This window comes from Chaetodon trifascialis, chromosome 24 (genome assembly GCF_039877785.1).
Source record: "Chaetodon trifascialis isolate fChaTrf1 chromosome 24, fChaTrf1.hap1, whole genome shotgun sequence".
NCBI classification, from domain to species: Eukaryota; Metazoa; Chordata; class Actinopteri; order Chaetodontiformes; family Chaetodontidae; genus Chaetodon; species Chaetodon trifascialis.
This window is the reverse complement of record NC_092079.1, coordinates 887,453-911,781: the sequence shown is the minus strand read 5'-3', so window position 1 is coordinate 911,781 and position 24,329 is coordinate 887,453. Positions and strand designations below refer to the sequence as shown.

General features: G+C 45.7%; 1 protein-coding gene across 1 annotated transcript; it reads left to right on the top strand.

The window, feature by feature from the left end:
• Positions 1-995: 995 nt before the first annotated feature.
• Positions 996-11,163, top strand: LOC139352065 (NLR family CARD domain-containing protein 3-like). The gene is made up of 8 exons (XM_070994115.1): positions 996-1,103; positions 1,876-1,954; positions 2,113-2,329; positions 2,482-4,288; positions 4,374-4,547; positions 7,229-7,402; positions 10,160-10,206; positions 10,374-11,163. The coding sequence occupies exons 1-8, from the start codon at positions 1,057-1,059 to the stop codon at positions 10,937-10,939; spliced, it is 3,111 nt and encodes a 1,036-aa protein (XP_070850216.1). The 5' UTR covers positions 996-1,056; the 3' UTR covers positions 10,940-11,163.
• The last annotated feature ends 13,166 nt before the right edge of the window (positions 11,164-24,329 follow it).

The window sequence follows — 24,329 nt, the reverse complement described above, 5'->3', positions numbered from 1 at the left end:
TGTCGCTGCTTTTTCTCACTTTGTGTTTCAATGTGATCAAGAATCAAATCAAAGATTCCTCTTTTAATATGACCTGAGAGGGCTTGATTGAGACAGGCTTTTATTTTGAAAGGATCTCTCAGTGGTGAAAAGTAACTAGGCATCAAGTGTGTGTTCACTTCACTGCAGCTTCATGGCGCCATCTAGTGGACTGATAGAAGTACAGCAGCTTGGCCTCACACTGCATTCAGCTGACACTGATGTGAGAGACCAGATAACAGCCAATCAGAGGAGGAGCAGCTGATATTTGGACAGGAGAAACCATGAAAGGATGATTTCAGCTGATGTGCACATGAATGATTTGTGTTTCCTCTCCAGATCAAAGTGTGTGTGAGCTGATGTGAGTTCAGCAGCATGAATCGGTGTGAGGACAGAGAGGAGGGAGTCCGTCCTTCTAAAACCAGTCTTTGTGCGGACGATGACGTCCAGACCGGAGTTCAGAGGTGAGACGAGGATCTCTGACTGTCCAGGACTCGTCTCCAACTCAGAGCACTCAAACCTGTCCACATTATTATTCACACTCAAAGTTCTCTGTGTGTTGTGTTGAAGGCCAGAGCAGCAGGACCCACCAGACTCTGCTGGACCTGGACCTGGACCCAGCTGTGTGTCCTTCAGGAGTGACCGGTCAAAGGATCTCCCCATTTCTTTTAAACAGCAACATGTCTCTGAAAGACTGTAAGTTGTTCTCTGTATTAAACTCGTGTTGGACAATTTGACGTGAAATGTCCATCTGTCCTCCTCATGTTGTCCACTGCTGATGTTTGTGATCATTAAATCCAGTCTGACCAGTTGTTCTTCTAATGTCCATGCTGTCCTAGAATGATGATGAAGGTTAGAGCTAGATTAGTGTTAAAGGACATTTGTCCAGTCTGTCCCTAAACAGCACTAACATGTCCACATGTGGACACTGAAAGCTGAGGATAATGGTGGTCTTCCTGTGTGTCTGACAGGATCGATGGCAGAAAACCCTCTGCTGGACCTGAACCCAGCTGTGTGTCCTTTAAGAGCGACCGGTCAATGGATCTCCCCATTTCTTTTAAACAGCAACATGTCTCTGACAGACAGTAAGTTGTTCTCAGTGTTAAAATCCTGTTGGACAATTTGACCTTTATTTTCAGCATCGTTCTTCTTCTCATTCGTTTCTATTCTCACATGTGGAAGCTGCCCAGTATAACCAGTCTTCAACTCTTGACTCCAGTTGAATATTTCCTCCACACACACGTTCTGACTGATGACTGCATTAGTATGAAACAGTGACTTGATTGAGGCTAACAGATGCTAACGAAGGCTAACCCTGATTCCACTGAGTTCCTCCATCAAATCAACATGTTGTGCTTTTCAGTCATGTGACGACACAAACACAAACATGTCAGTGATAACAGCTGGACTGAAATCAGCTGCTGTGAAACACAGAGTGAAGCAACACAGAGAGTGTGAGGAAACACACAGTCTGTTTGTGACTGATGCTGCTGATGGATTCACAAAGTCAAGAACAACACTGACGGCGGCATCATGGCGCCTCACATCAGGCTGGAGTTGTGCCTCTGTGAAGACGTCTGATGCAGAGAAGGGTGTTATGGGTAACTAAAGGCTGCAGGAGCTCAGAGAGGAGACAAAGCTAAAGATGTGTTGTGTGTCCAACAAGTGGACGAGAAAAAATAAATGTTGTCCAAGAATAAAAGAAAGAGCCAGAACAAGTTGTATGAGCAACAGCTGCAGCTGTTTCCTTCATGTCGTCCAGAGAAGAACGTTCCAGCTTTTTTAAAACCTTCAGCTGGTGTTTGTCTCTGTGTGGACAGACATGATGTGAGCTAATTCTTCATGATTCCTCCACAGAGTCCACCAGGAGAGCTCAGAGGTTCCCAGTGGTCAATCTGCCCAGCAGCATCAGACTCACCTGGACTCCATATTTCTGGTCTGTACATGTACAACAGCTGCTTTCACATCTGTTCTGTCCACAATAATATCCATGCTGCACTTCTTAGACCAGCGGACCGTCAGTCTGTCCAACATGGATCTGATGTTTGCTTCCATGATTTCACTTTGTGTCATTCATATCATCTTCTGTTCCAGCTGCTGGAGGAGAACATTGTCTCTTTTGTGAGGAACGAGCTGAAGAAGATCAAGACAGTTCTGAGCTCAGATTACCCAGAATGCTTAGAGAGTCAGGGGGAGGATGAGGATGAGGATGCAGAGCAGAGGAGGAGCAGCAGAGAGGCATTTGTGAAGATCACGCTGCACTTCCTGAGGAGGATGAAGGAGGAGGAGCTGGCTGAGCGTCTGCAGAGCAGTAAGAGGATTTCTCTAAAGGTTTAACTGCTGCATCAATGAACATTCACTGAGGTCCAACAGATGGACCAAAATATGTTCAGACAAGGACATTAAATTCTCATCTGAACTTTATCAATCACTTATTGATTTATTTGTTGTGTATTCATTCAGGACATCTTGCTGCAGTTTGTCAGCGTAAACTTAAATGTAACCTGAAGGAGAAGTTCCAGCGTGTGTTTGAGGGGATCGCTAAAGCAGGAAAGCGGACCCTCCTGAATCAGATCTACACAGAGCTCTTCATCACAGAGGGAGGGACTGGACAGGTCAATGATGAACATGAGGTCAGACAGATTGAAACAGCATCCAGGAAACCACACGGACCAGAAACCACAATCAGACAAGAAGACATATTTAAAGCCTCACCTGGACGAGATGAACCAATCAGAACAGTGATGACAAAGGGAGTGGCTGGCATTGGGAAGACGGTCTTAACACAGAAGTTCACTCTGGACTGGGCTGAAGACAAAGCCCACCAGGACATACAGTTCATCTTTCCATTCACTTTCAGAGAGCTGAATGTGCTGAGAGAGAAAAGGTTCAGCTTGGTGGAACTTGTTCATCACTTCTTTCCTGAAACCAAAGAAGCAGGAATCTGCAGGTTTGAAGAGTTCAGGGTTTTGTTCATCCTTGATGGTCTGGATGAGAGTCGACTTCCTCTGGACTTCACCAACAATGAGATCCTGACTGATGCTACAAAGTCCACCTCAGTGGATGTGCTGCTGACAAACCTCATCAGGAGGAAACTGCTTCCCTCTGCTCACCTCTGGATAACCACACGACCTGCAGCAGCCAATCAGATCTCTCCTGAGTGTGTTGACATGGTGACAGAGGTCAGAGGGTTCACTGATGAACAGAAGGAGGAGTACTTCAGGAAGAGGTTCAGAGATGAGGAGCAGGCCAGAAGAATCATCTCCCACATCAAGACATCACGAAGCCTCCACATCATGTGCCACATCCCGGTCTTCTGCTGGATCACTGCTACAGTTTTGGAGGATGTGATGAAGACCAGAGAGGAAGGGCAGCTGCCCAAGACCCTGACTCAGATGTACATCCACTTCCTGGTGGTTCAGTCCAAAGTGAAGACCATCAAGTATGATGGAGGAGCTGAGTCAGATCCTCACTGGACTCCAGAGAGCAGGAAGATGATTGTGTCTCTGGGAAAACTGGCTTTTGAGCAGCTGCAGAAAGGAAACCTGATCTTCTACCAATCAGACCTGACAGAGTGTGGCATCGATATCAGAGCAGCCTCAGTGTACTCAGGAGTGTTCACACAGATCTTCAAAGAGGAGAGAGGACTGTACCAGGACAAGGTGTTCTGCTTCGTCCATCTGAGTGTTCAGGAGTTTCTGGCTGCTCTTCATGTCCATCTGACCTTCATCAAGTCTGGAGTCAATCTGCTGTCAGAAAAACAAACAACCTCCTGGTGGTCTAAAGTCTTCAGAGACAGAGACCCTGAACTAACACATCTCCACCAGAGTGCAGTGGACAAGGCCTTACAGAGTCCAAATGGACACCTGGACTTGTTCCTCCGATTCCTCCTGGGTCTTTCTCTGCAGACCAATCAGACTCTCCTACGAGGCCTGCTGACACAGACAGGAAGTGGCTCACAGACCAATCAGGTAACAGTCAAATACATCAAGAAGAAGATTGAAGAGACTCCCTCTGCAGAGAAAAGCATCAATCTGTTCCACTGTCTGAATGAACTGAATTATCGTTCTCTGGTGGATCAGATCCGACAGTCTCTGAGTTCAGGAAGTCTCTCCACAGATGAACTGTCTCCTGCTCAGTGGTCAGCTCTGGGCTTCATCTTACTGTCGTCAGAAAAAGATCTGGATGTGTTTGACCTGAAGAAATTCTCTGCTTCAGAGAAGGCTCTTCTGAGGCTGCTGCCAGTGGTTAAAGCCTCCAACAAAGCTCTGTGAGTACAGAGATAGTGAAGTTTCTTCATCAATAAATACTCTGATATCTAACTGACTGTTTGCTTCCTTCCTGTGTCTCTTCAGACTGAGTGGCTGCAACCTCTCAGAGAGAAGCTGTGAAGCTCTGTCCTCAGTCCTCAGATCCCAGTCCTCCAGTCTGAGAGAGCTGGACCTGAGTAACAACAACCTGCAGGATTCAGGAATGAAGCTGTTGTCTGCTGGACTGGAGAGTCCACACTGTGCACTGGAAACTCTCAGGTCAGGTCAAGTTACTGTTTGTAATAAAATCTTTGACACATTTCTTCTTTTCTGCTTCTCTAATGTCAGTTCATTTGATGAGCAGATTTTTTTTCATCCAGATTTTTTTCAACTTGTCTTTCATTAATCCAGTTTCATTGGGTTTTGGTTATGGATGTACAGGTGAGACTCGTGATATGCTTTTTACTCTTTTCTGAACTATTTAAAACTACATTGGGTGGCTACCAGGAAGGTACGGTGTTTCCGACATCGCAAACTCTTGATGTTCCTGAAATTGAAAGCCTTGTGAATGAAAAGAAACATTTTTCTCAAATCTGGGGACAAAAATGCGCTGAAAAGGGAGATCAGGAGAGGCAATGACAGCCACAGGAGGAGGCTGGAGCAATGCCACCATTAGCGCAATGCCAGAGAGGTTTGGAGAGGCCTGAAAACCAGCTCAGGTCACAGCAGCGACAGTGGGAGGGGCCCAGAATTTGGAGATAGGGAATGGGAAAATGAACTGAACCAGTTTTTCAATAGATTTGATCCCATCCCTGTTCCCTCCCCCAACCACCAGACCCAGACCTGTCATTGTTACTTCTCCACCTTCTCCCTGACACCAGCAGCACCCTCTTGACACCACTTAACCCCCCTCCACTCCACATCAGAGACTACATACCCCTCCCCCCACCTCACTCAGCAGGAGCCACCACCTGAAATAACCACAGATCTGGTGAGGAAGAAGTTCAGGGAGATGAGGGCGAGAAAGGCTACAGGCCCTAATGGCATCATCTTCAGACTGCTCAGAGACTGCAGATCAGCATCATCAGCATGAGCCTCAGTCTGGAGAGAGTTCCAGCCCTGTGGAAAAATTCCTGTGTGGTTCTGGCCCTGAAGAACGTGCATCCCAGAGTGCCCTCAATACTCAACCACCTCCATAACCTGGTGAGCAGTGAGTTGGACCTCCTACAGTTTGCATGTCCACCATCAACACTGATGATGTTGTGCATGTTGCTTTTGCCCTCAGAAAGTCCAGAGTTCTTCCTTTGAAGGACATCACAAGACCAGGACTGGAGCTGACGGATGCAGCACTGCTTGTGAGGATGGACAAAATGCAAAGGAAAGAGCTGCACCTGGCCTGAAAAGATGATCCAGAGGTCAGGAAAAACACTGCTGTAGTCACAACAGTGCTGAAAAACACCAAGGCTCCCACAGACCAGCTGATTTCAGTCTTGAGTGGATGAAGCTCCTCAAAGCAGTGGCATGGTACCTCAAACCAAAGACGTAAGGAACTTTCCTTCGGCCACAGCGGCACCCACTCAAGCAGCCAAAAGGGGAGTGCTAAATTCAGCACTTTCAGGACCAAAGTTGGTGCACAGTTTCCCACAGCTGAAGATCTCTCACAGGCAGAAAGGTCAGTTATTGCCTAAGTCTAGAGACAAACATTCCCAGCTGAAATTGTAACACTGGAAACAACCCCAGATAGAAGACAAAACAGCAATAAATCTGTAGGCTTGATCTGTAGGCATCGTATGAGTACGTGGCAGGCTACACAGATCTGCAATACCTGATGAGAGCAAACACCCTTGTATCTTACCCAAAGATACACACATTTCAGTTCTCCTGCTAAAACACATGTATGAGCGCTTTGGACACGGTGGTAGAAAACATATGCTTTCAGAGCTATGGAAGAAATATGAGGTTGGAAAGGGGAACTCTGTGTCAAGGAAAGTAATCTCCAACTGTGCTGAATATGGACGTATAAAAAGCAAAACAGGTGAGCAAAAGATGCCAGATTTTCAACAAGAACAAATCCTGCAGCGCACTTCAGCATATTGGGCCTCACCTGCCAGGTAATTTGTCGTGGACGGTGACACTTTCCGATCCACTGCATCTCAGGGATGCCTTTCAACAGGGTGAGCGTGAGATACATGGTGGGGAGATTTTTCTCTCTTTCCAACTGTGAATTGTGTTGTTCTCTTGTTGACCAAAGATTTAAAAACACTCAAAATGAAACAACTTTAAAGGACGAAGACAACCAGAGAGATGGTTTACCGTGTGAGATGCAGTGACTCACTCATGGTGTCACTCACAAAGACGGGAAATTTGTGTTTCAGTCTGTCAGACTCTGAAACTTCACTACTGAAAATATCAGAAGTATATTCAGATTATCTGTTTGCACAAAACCATTTCAAACATGGAAAAATATTTCTACAGCTAAACTTTCATTTGTGAGAGTCCACACTGTGCACTGGAAACTCTCAGGTCAGATCAAGTTACTGTTTGTTGTCAAAGCGTTGACGTCTTTCTTTAACCTCAGAAGTCCACACATTTGACACAGACATTCATTGATTGGCAGATTTTTTTCTCTCAATGTACCTTTTATTAATGAAGTCTGGCTGAGATGGAAATCCTCGTTTATGTTTTGTTGTCATGTGACTTTGATTAGTGGACGTCACTTTATTCCTGATTCAGTCATGATTAATTAGCACAAAGGTGTCGCTGAGGAACTCAGGAAGTGAAGTGTTGAGTGTGAAGTCGTTGACCTGAAACAGAGAAACTGTTGAGAATTATTATGTGTTGTAACTCCTCCCATGTGATGCTGCTCAGCCTATCAGATCTCTGCATTCTGAGAGCAATGATTGGACAGACAGCAGGACCCTCAGATGATCTTCCATGTGTGTTGTTGTGTGTGTTTTCAGGCTGTCAGGCTGTCTGATCACAGAGGAAGGCTGTGCTTCTCTGGCCTCAGCTCTGAGATCCAACCCCTCCCATCTGAGAGAGCTGGACCTGAGCTACAATCATCCAGGAGACTCAGGAGTGAAGCTGCTGTCTGCTGGACTGGAGGATCCTCACTGCAGACTGGACACTGTCAGGTATGAAGAGGCTGCTGCAGCCACAGTCAGTCAGTGTGAAAGAGGAGGAAGAGCTGGAAACATGTTGTCTGTCTTTTTGCTTGATGGTGGACGTGAGTGAGACATGAACAGTCATGTAGGAAACCTTTGTCCTTTGATCACAACAAAAACACTGGTTGGACATGAAAAGGACATATTTGTGTTTTGAGGTCTCAAGGAGAACATCTCCAGGAACAAACATGATAATGACCTGTTGGTCATCATTGATGCAGTTTGGACAGATCTCTGCACGGTAAAAGAACTGTCTGTCAGTGTGACAAATATCCTTTTTGTCCTCAAAAAATTAAAAACAAGCTTCCAATAAGTCCAAAGCAGTTGTATTTAGTTCAAACTGCTGGAACCTGACAACCACAGGACAGAGCAGGACTTTTGAGACGCTTCATTCAAGTGCTTTTCTCAAAATATTGGACTGTTCCTTCATCAGTGGACAACAATTGGACTGAACATGGTCTTCACAGCAAACATGGCTTGTAAATATTTCCCTGTGCAGATGACGGGCTCTATTTTCGACCCCCCCGCCGGCGCAGTAGTAGAGTGGCACAGGCAGGCGCACGGCACACTTGGTATTTTGGTAAACCGAGGTGTACAGAGGTGCGCCAGGATGGGCGTTGCAGCACAGAAGGGGGGATGTGTCGGCATAATGAGAATTTTCGACCATTTCGGTCTGCACCGGCGGCGTAAAAGTGCGCTGAAAGCTCGCCACCTAAGACCTGGTTAACTCTGTGCAGCGCAAGTGGATTTTGGTAAACCGGCGGAGTCGTGCACTCACGTCACCAACACCTCACACTCAGGTTTCCACAGTGTCTGGCATTTCACTGCGATCAATTATTAGCAACAGCCATAGTTCAATGCAACAAGTCAGCGCATACAGTCAGACCTAAATTTATATATTTTGATCCGTCTCTCATGTGACCACATAGAAAGCGCGTTCGGCACGTGTAATGGTCACTCAACCTGACCGAATGTACACAGGTAACACAGGGATGTCTGGTGATCTATGACTCAAATTGCCTGGTGATAAACGTGTATGCCACTTTCCCCGGGTCGGCACATGACTCGCTCATCGTGGCGAATTCTAGCATCCCTACAGTCTTTCAGGGGGACACCTCTCTAGATGGGTGGCTGCTAGGTGATAACGGCTATCCACTGAAAACGTGATGACGCCATATATCACACTGTCAACAAGACGGCAGCGTGGTTTTAACGGTGTTTTCAGCAGTGCTCGGTCAGTCATCGAACGCACACTGCGATCAATAATTAGCAATAGCCACGATTCAATGCAACTATCTCAGTCGGTACATACAAGCGCATTCGGCACGCGTAATGGTCACTCAACCTGACTGAATGTACACAGGTGAAACAGGGATGCGAACTAATCGGTTAACGTTGCTGTGCCAACCAGAAACAGCCGTGAAATCCTACAGAGCAGATATACTGCATCTATCTCAGAGCACTGAGAGACAGAGAGAGACAGACACATGAAAAAACATGTGATGATCACTGTCCGCTGTTACCAACGTCATTTCATTCCAAATACAAATGTTATCATTGTAATGCTTAACGTTATCTACAAAGATGGAGTACATCATTGCTTTGAGGAGGATGAGGAGGAGGAGGAGGAGGAGGCCGAGGATTTACCATCTAAGGACCTCATCTTTAGACATCAGAATCAGAATCAGAAATCTTTTATTTATCTCCAAGGGGAAATTGTTTTTGTTGCAGTGCTCCTTACAAGAATAGAATTAGAATAAAATTAGGAAAGAAAGAAAAGAGAGAGAACTATATATATAAAAAGCAAGTATAAAAACAAAATATGTATATTGAGAATATATATATAAACAAAATATAGAACAGAATATAAAACTATATATATACTGAGAAAAAATAAACAGTATATACAAACGGATGTCAGGAGACATGAGTGACGTCAGTCTCCTGGAAACTTGCCATGCGCCTGGCCAGCGGCGTTTTTAAAAGTGAGGCGAGGAGCTGCTGTGATTGGTGAAGATTTGACTCGGCTGTGCCAAACCCACTCCACGCCTTCTCCCCTCCCTCTTTCCGAGTTGCGCCGCTGGGTGGGACTGAGGTGAGAAGGAGGTGGAGATGCGTCAGCGGCGCAGCACACGAAAATACCAAAGTCTGCGCCGCCACGCCCCATTGGCGCAGTGGACCTGACTTTGCGCCGCGCTGGCGGCGGAGTCGAAAATAGAGCCCGTCAAGCGGCTCTTCATGTTCTGCTGAACTTCAGGAAGTTTGACATGAAAAGATTTCCACACAACAGAGTCGTGATGACTCGTCTCAGATATTGAATTTATTGGCAGTATTCACACTTGTAATGAAGACATGAAGCACGGTTACATATGGGACATGACGAGGACAAGCGTGTCCAACAATTAATGATTAAAGCTCTGTTGGTTTGTTGAGTGAAGACAAAGTCAGACTGATTATTGATCATCACAGGTGGGAGAGCAAGAGAGCGATCAATGAGTGAAGCAGCTCAGAACAGAAGTCAGCAACAGATTGAAATGAGGAAATGAGCTGATGAAGGCAGATTTAATGATGAGAGAGAATCAGTGTCGCTGTCAGTGTCTGAGCAGAGCTGAAGAGGGAGAAGCAGGCCGCATCAACATGTTGTGTTTGTGTGTGTGAGAGTGATGTAACGTCCATGTTTGCATGCTGAAAGAGGAGGTGCTGCTCTGACCCCCCTCCTCCTTTCAGGGTGGAGCCTGCTGGAGTCCGATGGTTGAGACCAGGTCTGAGGAAGTGTAAGTGTGTCTTTCATTTGACTGATGACAACAAAGCAGAGCACATTCAGCCATCTTCAAACTGGGACATCACTCATTCACTCTCTGATGTCATCATCAAATTGTCCATCAATCAACAGCTGATCGATCAATAACTGCAGCTGTTTTCTTCTTCTTCTCTCCATCAGATTCCTGTGAACTCTGGACACTGGACACAAACACAGTGAACAGAAACATCAAACTGTCTGACAACAACAGGATGATGACGTATGAGAAGGAGGATCAGTCATATCCTGATCATCCAGACAGGTTTGACCACTGGCCTCAGCTGCTGTGTGGAACTGGTCTGACTGGTCGCTGTTACTGGGAGGTCGAGTGTAGAGGAGGAGTTAATGTGTCAGTGAGTTACAGAAGAATCAAAAGGAAAGGAGACAGTAAAGAGTGTTTGTTTGGAGGAAATGATCAGTCCTGGAGACTTAACTGCTCTGTTGATGGTCATTACTCTGTCCGTCACAATAACAGAGAAACATCCATCTCTTCCTCCTCCTCCTCCTCCTCCTCCTCCTCCTCCTCTGTCTCTCACAGAGTAGGAGTGTATGTGGACTGTCCTGCTGGCACTCTGTCCTTCTACAGAGTTTCCTCTGACTCACTGATCCACCTCCACACCTTCAACACCACATTCACTGAACCTCTTTATCCTGGCTTTGGACTCTGGTCCTGGTCTGGTTCCTCAGTGTCTCTGTGTCCTCCGTAGGAGGGACAGTCTCCTCCTCTTAGACAAACACTGCTGAACAGATCAGTTGATTCTGTGCAGGATCTCAGTCACATCAGTCTTTCAGGTTATTGGAATAAATTGATCAATGAACTTTGTTGAAAAGGATTGAAAAGTTTCCTCATTTACTTTGTAAACTTCTTCCACTTCCAATCCTTTAAAGATGGACGCTGTGATCATTAAAGTGTGGAAACGCTGTTGACTTGAACCTTCAGCTGTGTGTTGATTTCAGTTGTGGATCTTGTTGCAGTCAAAGCTGAATGTTGCTGTGAGTGTTTTATTGTCTTTCTTCAGGTCAGGACTGCTGACCGGACTCAGCTGAAAGATACGGAGAAACGTTTCTGATGCTGTCGTCCATAAAGAAACGGTTTTTCCAGTTTGGTGTAGAAGAACTCAGCGGGTCTTCACAGAGCCGTGACTGGAACCACATCCGACACCTTTGGGATTAACTGGAGCGCCGACTGTGAGCCAGACCTGATCGCCGACATCAGCGTTGGACCTCAGTGATGCTCTGGTGTCCGATCGGGATCAAACAGCAGCTTCATTATCTGCTGCAAAGGCTGAGCGCAGAAGACTGGAGGCTGATGTGCAGCACAGTCATGAACACGGTGTCACAGTCACGTTAATCACACACTGAGTGAAAGTTTGGCCGTCCACATACTTTTGGCCACCGTGTGACAAACAGCCAAAGCGCAGACTGAGATGAAGCTGAAACACACCAACAAACGCTGGTTTTCCTGCAAAATCTCTGCTCAATGTTCAGAAACTTCCTCTAAAATTCAACCTTCTCTCGATGTTTCCCACAAAATATTTCACATTTTCACCGTTTTCCTGCAGCGTCGTACTGACTGAGTCTCTGTGTGTTTCTGTGTGTGTTTCTGTGTATTGTTGTTTATTGTGGTGTGACTCTGTCCTCCAGACGTTTAAAATATGTCACTTTTTCTTCTTAAATTCTGATTTTTTGTTTGCTCCATTGTCACTTTCAGCCTCCTGAACACACAAACACACGCTGAGTCTCTTCCTCTTTCATCACATTCATGAAATCAGATGAACTTTTGTTCCGTTTCATTCAAACTTTACGGGAAACTGGTTTCTTTCAGTCACAGCTGAAATCGCTGAGTCGTTTGTTGCTGCTGAATTATTGAACCAAGCTGCAATTAAATTATCAAGTTGGTCCATTTGGTCTTTATTTACAGTTTCTGTTCAACAGTTTGATCTGAAAAATGTCAAATTTCATCTTAAAACTGCAAAACTTTGGTCAAAAATTCAGTCGATCAATCAGCTGAACCTTCATTAACTTCATCCAGATATTCCAAAGAAGACACGATGTTCATCCAAACGGGCTGTTTCTGCTGCTGTTTGATGTCTGAATGATGAATTCAGACAAAAGGTCTTCATGTTTTATTTTGAAGGCTTGAATCAGCTGCTTTGTTTTGAAGTTCAGTCAGATGTTCAACATGAAGTGGAAACCAAAACATGTGAAAGGTGTGAAAGTGGAGAAGTATTTCCCAGACAAAGAGCTGCTGATGGAGTCAGCCAGGTCAAACAGGAAGTGCAGAGGGAAAGGAGGTCTGTCTCAACAGGAAGTGCACAGGCTGAGGACATTTGGACAGGAAATCAGACAAGAAGGGAACAGAGATGATGGAGAGGACACAGAATAATGTCTTTGTTCTGTTGACTCTGTGTTCATGGTGGTCAGTTTCAATAATAGGTGACCCTTTGTCGGTGAGTGTCCTTCCTCCTCAGACATCCTGAAGGGATGCGGGGGGCAAAGGTCAGCTGCAGGTCTGTTCTCCTGCAGGATGATGCTGAGGAAGACTCTGATGATGAGGATGAGATGAGAATATATGCAGCTAAAAGCAACGAGAAGCCAGCGAAACACCAAATACATCTTCCTGATAAAAGAACCAAAAGCAAAAGGAGTAAAAGTGAGATGTTTCTGAGAAACGGTCCACTAGAGGGCACAACCCTGCAGATTAAATCCAGGTCTCAGTGAGAAGGAGGAAATCCAGATGAAGGCGAGCTGAGAGTCGACGGAGAGCGGGAGAGATAAATCCAACAAACAAACATAAAAAACGAGCTGGTGGATTTGACATAATCTGGACTGTGACTGGAGCAGGATGGCAAGAGGCAGTGGTGGTGGATCGGATGATGATGATGACGATGATGATGACGATGATGATGATGATGATGATGATGGGTTGGACTCCACTTCAGAGTCAGAGATAGAAAGGAGGAAACGGGAGAAGAACGCCTACAAACAAACAAACAAACAAACAAACGCTGTCTTACAGACGATGAAGAACGACATGATGTGAGGAACAAACTCATGACGGAGGAGAACAAGATTATTGTGAAACTGAAAGCAGGGCGTGATATTTCACCTGTGAGTCCGATCACTCGAACGAACGGTTTGAAGAAAGCACTTGCAGATACTGAAGTGGCGAAAGTGTTCAGAGATGGCAGTTTGTGTGTGAAATGTAAGAATGCTGGGCAGAGAGACGAAGCACCTCCATTACAAAGTGTGAGCGAGAAAGAAGCAGCAGAGAGGAAAGCAGTGGGAGGGGAAGCGTCAGAGGACTGATATCAGGAAAAGCTGCAGGAGAGAAGCTGGCAGAGGTGAAGAAGCTGATCAAAGGAGGAAATGTGGCAGCAATAAAAGGCTGCAGGCGTTCAGGAACAATGAGAAAACTGACAGCACATCAGCAGTGACAGAGTTCAAAGAGCAGACTGTCCCTGATCAGGTCATGGTGGGACACATGAGCTTCAGGGTTGGAGCGTACCTCCACCTGCACTCAGACGCTTCACATGTCAAAGATATGGACATGGTGCCACGGCGTGCAGAGGGAAGCAGAGGTGTGGAAGGTGTGAGGGAGCACGCTGATGGAGAATGTGGGATAACACAGCAGCTAAACGCTGTGATCGTGGAGGAAATCACACAGCAGCATATGGAGGCTGCAGAGTGAAGAAACAGAGTGAAATCCAGCAGGTGAGAGCAGAACAGAGAGTGACTGATGCAGAGGCCGTGAAGATGGTTGGCGAGGAAAACAGAAAGGAGAACAGACCTAAGGCTCAACACCAGGAAGAAAGTCCACGCATCATCAGACACGACTGACCACTGACTGACTGGTTCTGTTCTTGGCATTAACTGCTCAGAACAAGCACGAAGAGAAAGTGAAAAGATCGAGATCATTGTGAAAGCAGCAGCAAAGTTCTTGAACATGAAAGATTGATGTTGGGAAAAAATACATCCAGACCTCAGTCAAGGAGAGGAGACGTCAGCCAGCAGGCAGCAACTTATTCCATAACGCTCATTCTGCAACGCAATGCTACAAGTCTCTTTGCTAATGGACAAGAGTTAAAGGAGATATCAGGGAATCAGCAGCAAAACCAGGAAACACGGCTCAAACCAACTCTGGACTTTATTATGAAAGGATCCTCCAGCATTGGGAAAGACAGACATGGTGGAAATGGTGGTTTCATTAGACAAGGTATGAAATTCAGGCAAACAGTGACGGCACAAGAGTCAGAGGTCGTCATCACTGAGGTGTGGATGAAGGCAGGAAGTATGAAGATCATTCATTTTAAATCCCTGTCAGCAATCAGACAAAGAAAAGATGGAATCCATCTGAGATGATTGGAGAGGGAAAGTAATCTGGTGTGGAGATTTGAATCAAGCGAATGCACCAAAGCAATAAAGGCTCCAAACAAATCCTTTAAAAAATCTTTCTGTTCACAATTTAATCGTTTACAAGAAGCAACAAGCAGGAGTGAGGAGAGTAAGAAGGAAGACAAGAAGAGAGTGTTGGAGGAGGTGTTGAGTCATTGGAATGAGGACTCCATTGGATAGAGTGTGGGCTGTGATGAAAGCAATGTCAGCCAATAGGAAAGAGTGTGGACAGCCAATAATGAACAGTGATCAGAAAATGGTCAGAAATAATGAGGAAAAGCAGAACTATGAGCACAGACTTCTGTTAAAGTGCACAGCACAGCAAATTTGAGTGAGTGATGAAGAAAAGAGAGGTAGAGGAGGGACAATATGAAGAAACATGGAGACTGTACAGGATGAAGAGGAGGATGAAAATACAGTGAAGCTGCAGTTTTCAATGACAGAGCTGAATAATGCCTTAGAAAATCTGGAAAGACAACTCCGAGAAAAGATCAAATAAGTTCCTGTATGTTCAATAATCTCAGTGACCAAAGTCAAAAGATATGACTGAAATTATATAACGGGATGTGGGAAGACGGGAAGTTGCCAGATCAGTGGAAAGAGTCCATAACTGTTCCTGTCTGTAAACTAGGTCAGGATCCAAGTTTGGCAGAGTTACAGACCGAGAGCCCGAACATCACATGTTGGTCAAATTATGGATGAACGAAAGGCTGCTCTGTTATTTAGAAAGGAGGGAGAAATAAAATGCTATCAGAGGGGATTTGTTAGGATGTGTCTTTTCCCAGTGTCCCTTCCCTTCCCTTCCCTTCCTTTGTCCCCAGTGTTCTTTGTCTGTTGGTCTGTCTCCCCTGTCTGTCTGAGAATGGGCGGTCCTTCCCCCATGACGACCTCATTACCTGCACACCTGAGGCGTGTTGGAGCTGATTGCTGGCAGCATTTAGGGGACGCTCTCTGGTCTTGTAGTTGCCAGTTCGTCCTGATCTGTACCGTGTGTCTGTCCTGTCTCAGAGTGAGTAACTTCTAAGAAAAGCCTTTTGTCCTGGGACTTATCCAGTGGGTTTTTGGACTTCTCTTTGTTCTGCTCTTTCTTTCAGTGTGCTCAGTCCCGCTCGGTGTGCCTCTCAGCCTCAGTTCCAGCGTGGTGTTTTTGGTTATCTCCACTCAGTTTGAGTTCGCCTTCTGTTCTTCCTTTTTGTAAATAAATCTAGTTTGTGTTTTGCGACATTGTCTCTGTCTTTGCTCTGCACCTCGAGTCCTGAAATATGATTTTTGACCGAGGAAAATCCTCACAGGATTCAGGAAAGGAAGGAGTCCTGTTGATCCCGCTCTGTGTTTACAACATGAAATTAGGAAAGCTCAGGGAAATAAAGAGAATGTAGTGGCTGTTTTTCCATGTGGACAAAGCCTGTGACACGATGTGGAGGGAGGGGCTGCTAATCAGACTGTACCATATGGGCATAAGGGGGAAATGTACAGGTGGATTAAGCTTTTTTAACAGACAGGATGACGTCAGTGAGAGGGGAAACACAGTGGAAACACATAGTAGAGAATGGAACTGCTCAGGGCTCTATTATAAGTCCACTTTTGTTTTCAGATCAATGATCAATGAGATATTCAGTAATACAGACAGGTCCATACGGACATTTTTATGAGCAGATGATGGAGTTATGTGGAAAAGGAGAGGGAACGAAGCATTCAATGCTAGGAAATTACAAGAACAAACTAGACAATTTCCCGCTGGGAAATTATGAAAGGGCCACGGGGGCTACCACCAGACAGCTGCTAATGCTAAGCTAACATTAGCATGTCAAATAACACATTAAAAACATGCCTTTAACAATCATTTTAGCCAAGGTTAGCATGTTAGCATTACCATGCTAACATTAGCGTGTCAAATAGCACATTAAAAACATCTGAACCACCATTAGAATGCCTTTAACAATCATTTTAGCCAAGGATAGCATGTTAGCATTAGCATGTTAATCATTAGCATGTCAAATAACACATTAAAAACATCTGAACCATCATTAGAATGCATTCAAGAATCATTTTAACACAGGTTAGCATGTTAGCATTAGCATGCTAATCATTAGCATATTAGCACAACAACCTGACATCAACAGTTAAACCTCCATGCACCAACAAGTTCATAGGACCTCATATTAGCATTAGCATGTTAGCATTGTGGCTAATGCTAACAGGCCAACATCACTCATTACCTCCCTAACACTTAGAACTCACCAGTAATAGGCTAGGCTGTGGATCATTGTCAAGCCACTGCATAGCTGCAGCTGAAGCTACATATGTGTGTGTATGTGGGAGAGGAGTGCTGAGAGAAGTACTGAGGCTCGGAGGTTGCCACGGCAACTTGAGGTGGCCTGATCAATGATGTCACCCACTCAGACACAGGTGCAGACACATGCATTCAGAGGGAGAAAAAGTGATTTTCTGCCTCTGCACTGGTCTGACATTTGGGTTTATGCTCACCAAACGGTAGCTTCTATCAGAAAAAAAACACAGACCGTCATTGTTGTCAGGACTTCCTGAACGATTCGGTGTGATTTCGGTGTTTCTGAAGTCAATATTTCGGAGACATTTGAGAGTTTAAAACAGGGGTCCGTTCTGCTTCTCTCAGAAAATCTTCGTATTGGAGTCAATGAGGAGCAGAGACAGAAACGTCTGAATTTGGCCTCTGCGCACCCCCTTTCTTTTTTCGCTGGGGTCAAAAAAGACGATTTTAGAGCAAGTTAAATAATGTCTGGCTTCTGTCTTTCCTGTTTTTGATTTGTATTGGACCTTATGGGCCAGGTCAGAGGTACTCTCCTCGCTCAGAGGCTCACAAGTCAAACATCGGAAGTCCTATTGTTTGGCCAGGCACATTGTGAGAATCAGCACAAGCGGCACTACAACCTTGGAAAACGGGCAGAGTGAAATTTGTGCTTTGGAGGAGCGTGGAAAGACAAAATTTCACACGCTTTTCAGGACGTCTCTCCACTCTGGCAGTTAATCTCCTCCACTCTAGCGCGAACATTCCGTGCAATACACCATCCATCCATCCATTGTCTTCTGCTTATCCGGGGCCGGGTTGCGGGGGGAGCAGTCTGAGCAGGGACGCCCAGACTTCCCTCTCCCTGGACACTTCCTCCAGCTCTTCCGGGGGGATCCCGAGGCGTTCCCAGGCCAGCCGAGCAACATAGTCACCCCAGCGTGTCCTGGGTCTTCCCCGGGGCCTCCTCCCGGTGGGACATGCCTGGAACACCTCCCTAGGGAGGCGTCCAGGAGGCATCCGATAGAGATGCCCGAGCCACCTCAGCTGACTCCTCTCGACGTGGAGGAGCAGCGACTCTACTCTGAGCTCCTCCCGGGTGACAGAGCTCCTCACCCTATCTCTAAGGGAGCGCCCCGCCACCCTGCGGAGGAAACTCATTTCAGCCGCTTGTATCCGGGACCTCGTTCTTTCGGTCATGACCCAAAGTTCATGACCATAGGTGAGGGTTGGAACGTGCAATACACACCCATTATAATCTCCAAATTTCTCCCAAAACGATCACGGTCATTGAACAGCGACTGATCAAAAACTATACGAGCTATCAAAATGTGGATCAATACACCAATGCACGAAACTTCTGTCTACGTTTTAAAGTTGGAATGGCGTCTCTGGGTGAACGTATGCCGGAGCAGTAGTCCTTTGAAAAAGGTCTAATTTTTTCACTTTTTACGCCTCTTCCCATTCATTTCTTATGGGAAATTCTCTTCCTCGCATTCCTCTTTCAAGTCCTCGCTGGGCGGAGCTAAGATGCAAGGAGAGGAAGCGAGTGGAGGAGATGAGGAGACCAATTTACCCAATGAAAAGCACCCAAAATGGTAGCTCCTTTCTCCCACTCTGACCAATGATGTCATCCAATCAGACACAGGTGCACACGCACACACATCTGCTCACAGTGCAGCAGTCACACATGCATTCAGACAGAAAAAGCCATTTTCTGCCTCTGCACTGCTCTGACATTTGGGCTTATGCTGACAAAACGGTCGGTCCTATCAATAAAAAACACAGACCGTCATCGCTGTCAGGACTTCCTGAACGATTCGGTGTGATTTCGGTGATTCCACAGTCAATATTTCGCAGACACTTGCGAGTTTAAAACAGGGGTCCGTTCAGCTTCTCTCAGAAAATCTTTGTATTGGAGTCAATGAGGAGCAGAGACAGATGTGGCTGCACTTAGAGGCTGATAATTCAAACTCTGTAAGTCTCTCAGATTTTTTGAGCAAACTGTGAGAGACAGAAGAAGAAACAGAAGACACACATATGTCGTTGATTTCTTTTGTATGCTGTTTTATTGTCTGTTCAGAAGCGTTGATTCTGTCAACATCTGTCAACAGCTTCCTGTAGAAAAATCTTCCACACATGATCCTCATTATTCCTCAAATACCTTACCATCATTTTCACCCTAAGTGCTTTCATTTTCCTTTCTATGTTAATCAACTTTAATCCACCATCCTCATACTCGTTTTCTAGGACCACCCTTGCTATTTTCACCCCCTTCCCACCCCACAAAAACTCATTCACTATGTCATTCACCTCCTTGCACACCCTCACAGGCACTGCCGTCACAGTCATTACATACACCAGCTTGCTCATCATTAATGCATTCACGACCACAACCTTCCCTCTCAAGGTTAATTTCCTCTGTTTCCAATATCCTAATATTTTCTTTATGTTATTAATTATTCCCTCATACAGCACGTCTCTCCCTGCTCTATCTTCCATCCCTAAATTCGCACCTAAAATTCTGAAATAATCCTTCCTCTCCGTCAAGCACATGTCCAAAGTTTCTACCCTGTCCACACCTACATACATGATCTCTGACTTGTCCATGTTCACTCGTGCCCCTGATGCCTTGCTGTACAGCTCCAGGCTTCTGAAAACCTCATAGACACTCTCCCTGTCACTGACTGTGACTGTTGTGTCATCCGCATATTGATATAATAAGCTAACCCTCCCTCCTGGTAGCTCTATGCCCCTGACCCTACTATTGTGAACTAGTAGTGCTGCTAAAGGCTCTGCTGACAGTGAGTAGAGCAGAGCCGAAAGTGGACACCCTTGCCTAACCGATCTTTCCAATCTGAATGAGCCCGTGATTATCCCATTTACCTTTACACAGCTCACCGCCCTCTCATACAGTCTCCTGATCCACCCTATAAATTTGTGCCCAAAACCAACCTTTCCTAAAACGCCAAATAAATAACTGTGATCCACCCTGTCAAACGCTTTATTCAAATCAATGTTTAGAACAATCCCGCCGTCACCGCACCTCATGTGATCTATTGTGTCCCTGATGCTACTTATTGTGTCCGCTATGTCCCTGCCTGGTATGCTATAGGCTTGTGTGTGACCCACCACTGTCCCTATGACCCTCTTTAATCTGTTGGCTAACACCCGTGCCAGTATTTTGTAATCATTATTTAACATACTAAGTGGCCTGTAGTTTTCCAGTCTATCCCTATAGCCTTTCTTATAGATGATGCTGATTAACCCCATTGACATGCTGACCGGCATCTCATCCTTTTCTTCAATCCATCTAAATAGCTCGTATAGAACTGGCACTAACTCCTTCCTAAACTCTACATAAAATTCCCCTATTATCCCGTCTATCCCTGGGCTCTTATTCCTGCCCAACCCTGCTATAGCTTGCTCTATTTCACCAGTTCCAATTTCCCCCTCACACTTCTCCCTATCCGCATCACTCACCCTCGCCTCCAGCCTATCCAACACGCTTCTCGTGCTCTCTCCATCCCTCTCATCTTTCCTAAACAGGTCTCTATAAAACTCTTCAACCCTCTCGACTATCCCCACAAAGTCCGTTATCATTTCTTTATTCTTACCCTCAACCTGCCCTAGATAAGTTTTTTTCTGTCTCGTCCTCTCTAGCCCCAGAAAGAAACCTGTACATTTCTCTCCCTCAACAACATGTTTGGCCCTGCTCCTGACTATGGCTCCCATGCATCTTTCCTGTTCTAACTCCCGCAGTTCATTTCTCAGCTTGACATACCTCCCTATATCATACTCTGTCTCGCTGTCTGCTTCATTTGCAACCCTTGCCAATTCTTCTTTCAATCTCCTTTCCCTATCTCTCTCTCTTCTGTTCCTGTCTCTACTGTAAATCATACTCAAACTCTTTATTTCCGCTTTCAAACTCTCCCACCATTTCCCCACATCCTCCCCTCTCATACACTCATTCTTTCTTCTCAATATACATTCTCTCACTTTCTCTCTGTACTTCTCATCCTTCAACAGGGCAGCGTTCATACACCATATCCCCCCTCCCCTCCCCTCAAACCCCTGGCCCAGTTTAAAACTTAACACCACGTGATCACTGAGTGTAGTTCCCTTATACTCAATCCTACCCACCTTATCCATTAAGCCCTCTGTGCACAACACCAGATCTATTCTGCTCTGTTTCAGCACCCCTCTCACCACTTGTCTCCTTGTGTACTTCCTCCCCTCTGGGTATCTCGTTCTCCAAACATCAATCACACCATTCAATCTCATCATCTCTTTCAGCACCGCTCTCGACGAGTCACTCCTGAAACATGCACTCGATGGCACGTCCAACCTGCCACACCACACATTAAAGTCACCCACAAACACGCAACTGTCACTGCACAGTCCTCCCAGTCTCTCAAAAAACACTCTCCTCTCTTTCTCCTCATTTGGTGCATACACATTCAGCAACTTATACTTTATCCCCATGTGCTCAAAATTGATCCCTATCACCCGTCCATCACCATCATCCTCACACAGTCTCACATTCTCAACCACTCCCCTCTTAACTAATATGGCCACCCCTCTTGAACTGTCATCCCCATTGCTCACAAACATTTCCCCCATCCACTCTCTCTCCACCTCCTGTAAACATCCCTTATCCCAGTGAGTCTCCTGTAGACATATAATGTCAGCCACGCACACAAAGAGGATTTGCTGTCTTCTTCTTCTGTCCCTGAGCCCATTTGCATTAAACGAAGTGATGCGTATCATGTAAAAAAAGATGAATCCTGCATTTTCCTAATATTACCCTCCTTCATCTCTTTCCTCCCTGATGGCTTTTTCCTCGCAGCCAAGACGTCATCCAGTTCATCCCCCCCGCTATCTGTTGTGTCAATCACCGTCACTTTATTTCTCTTCTCCTCCCTCCGTCCCACCCTAGCAGACCTCGTTAAAGTCCCCTCTACCACATCTTCCAACCTCTCCCCTTTCTTACCTCCCTTCTTCCTCCCTCTTTTCACCCCCTTCACCTCTGACACTGAAATGCTCTCACACTGATGTTCTGGTTGGCCATCCTCCTCCTCCTCCACTTCTTCTCCCATCTGATCCTCTCCACCGACTCCAGCCGCGCCGGTCTCACCCTCTCCCGTCTCCTCCTCTCTGCTCATCTGCTCTCCATCCTCCTCAGCCTCTCCTCCCCGCTGCTCCTCCTCATCTGCTCCGTCTGGCACAGTGTGGCTCTCACCGTCTCCTCCTCTCCCTCCGCGCTCCTCACCGCACTCTCTGGCGTAGTGTCCCTGCTTATGGCACTGAGATTGCCCAGACTTTCTGTGCTATAGCACAGAAAGTCTGGGCAATCTCTCAGGATATGACCGGGTTTAATGCAGAGCCTGCACACCTTCACTTGTCTGTCGTGGATGACTCTGAAGTACTCCGCACCATCAGCTGTCTCAAACTTAGTGGAATACGGTAAGGACGTTACAGTCTCTGTGAATTTAACCTTCATGTATCGGGTCCCGTCAGCAACGTCGGTGCCCGGCCAGTATTTCCTTTTGATGGGGGAGACAGCTGTAACTCCCCACCCAGCGAGCTTGCCGTGGATCTCTTCGTCCGTCACGTAAACCGGTAGTTTCAGGAATGAGACAACCAGCTCGTTGCAGCTTATTTCTCTGGCCAATACGGTGTTACCTTTAATTTTGAAGCCGTCCAGTAACTTCTCCTTCGCCGCGACTGAGCCCGTCGTGATTTCATATCTATTGTTTGACTTCATCCTGCAGCCCATCACACTCCCACAAACCAACTTCACGGCTTTCAAAAACTCCATGACATGGATCTCCTCATCTCCTTCAATTTCCACCTCCAGCGTCAGCTCTTTATCAAACTTCTTCTCCGTAGCTTCGGTTCCCATGCTCGTTGTCATGCCGGCCCGTTTTCTTATTCTTTAAATCCATCCGTGGGGGAGACGAAGAGCTAAGTCCCCCGAACAGCAGCACGCTGTCCAGGAAAAGTTAAAACCGATCAGCCCCTCAAAATGAATCAAAATGAAGTCCCTCAAACGAAATAAGTATTTTCCTGTTCGTTTAGGTATTTTCTGCTTGCGTGTATAAAGCCAGAAGAACAAACGCGTCGCACGTGCTCAGCAAACAATTCGCACCGTAAGTGGGCGTTGTCAGGCTGGTATGGCTGTAAGCCGCAAAGGCTGATGCGCACAAGCTTTTTATACATGTGCCCTCGCTATGTACACTCTGGGGTGTGAGGGCTCGCTCCTTTCACGTGTTTCCAAATGTCGAGGCCGCTTTTATTCTTCACTCCAACAAATCTGATTTCCAACGGAGACAAGGCAATCAATGGATATACTTTTCTTTGCACACACGGGCCTGATGGAGCAAAGTTCAATGTGCCCCCTAACCAACAGCTTACACGTGCTTCTTTCGGAGAAATTTGTTATCACCAGCATGAGCCATCCTTGCCAAGGCAATATTATTTGTCATACTCTTTTTGTAGGATATCACGTAGACACATATGTTGTTGACTTCCTTTGTATGCTGTTTTATTGTCTGTTTGGAAGCGTGGATTCACCTCTGCCCTTCTTGAGGAGGATACAGAGAGCTGTTCTTACCAATGACATACTGTGCTTCTTTTCTGCTTCTATTCTGAACGAGCAGCCTCTCATGGTTTCACTTGTGTGTTGCAAGCCCCCTGTTCCGTGGTGCTACTTTCTTCTCAGTGTGGACGGCCATTGCACCGAAGTCGAGAAGAAAAGGCTTACAGCACCAGAAAAGGCTCACAGCACCTGGTATTCCCAGGCGGTCTACCATCCAAATACTAACCAGGCCCGACCCTGCTTAGCTTCCGAGATCGGACAAGATCGGGTGTTGTTTTTTTTTTTCTCTTTATTATGTAAAAAAAAATACAAATTATTTACACACATCATATCATACATACTTTGCACATAGTGTACATATCAATACATCTTTTCCCATCTCCATACACAAAAAAAAAAAACAGCTGGCAAAATGTCTTATGTAACTTGACCTAATGTCTGACAAATTTAAATGCAAGGTCAATAACAGTGAGGCAGGTCATTGTACAAAATCCCCCCAACTCAGGACAGTGGTACATTAAATTCACCACATCGGCAAAAGAGTCCATAAGCCGCCAACCTAAAACAAGATTACATATTTAAAACATATTGTCTCGACACACACACACACACACACACACACACACACACACAAAAAAAAAAAAGAAAGAAAAAAAAGAAGTAAATAAATAAATAAAAAAATAAAATAAAAATAAAAATTGTGAGACAGACTGTAGTCTGCCCTAATGCAATGAAGATAACACATACAATATTCTGTGATAACAAATCTTTAATCAAAATCAAATATCAGTGTCCTATCAACCCCAATCTCATTAAATGTACTCCCTTCCACAAA

What these genes read in the sequence shown, in the direction of transcription:
- LOC139352065 (XM_070994115.1), top strand. Translation starts at nt 1,057, where the DNA reads ATGGATCTCCCCATTTCTTTTAAACAGCAACATGTCTCTGACAGACA. An exon ending in GGCTGAGCGTCTGCAGAGCA is followed by an intron (nt 2,330 to 2,481) that starts GTAAGAGGATTT and finishes GTATTCATTCAG; the next exon opens with GACATCTTGCTGCAGTTTGT. An exon ending in TGCAGACTGGACACTGTCAG is followed by an intron (nt 7,403 to 10,159) that starts GTATGAAGAGGC and finishes TCCTCCTTTCAG; the next exon opens with GGTGGAGCCTGCTGGAGTCC.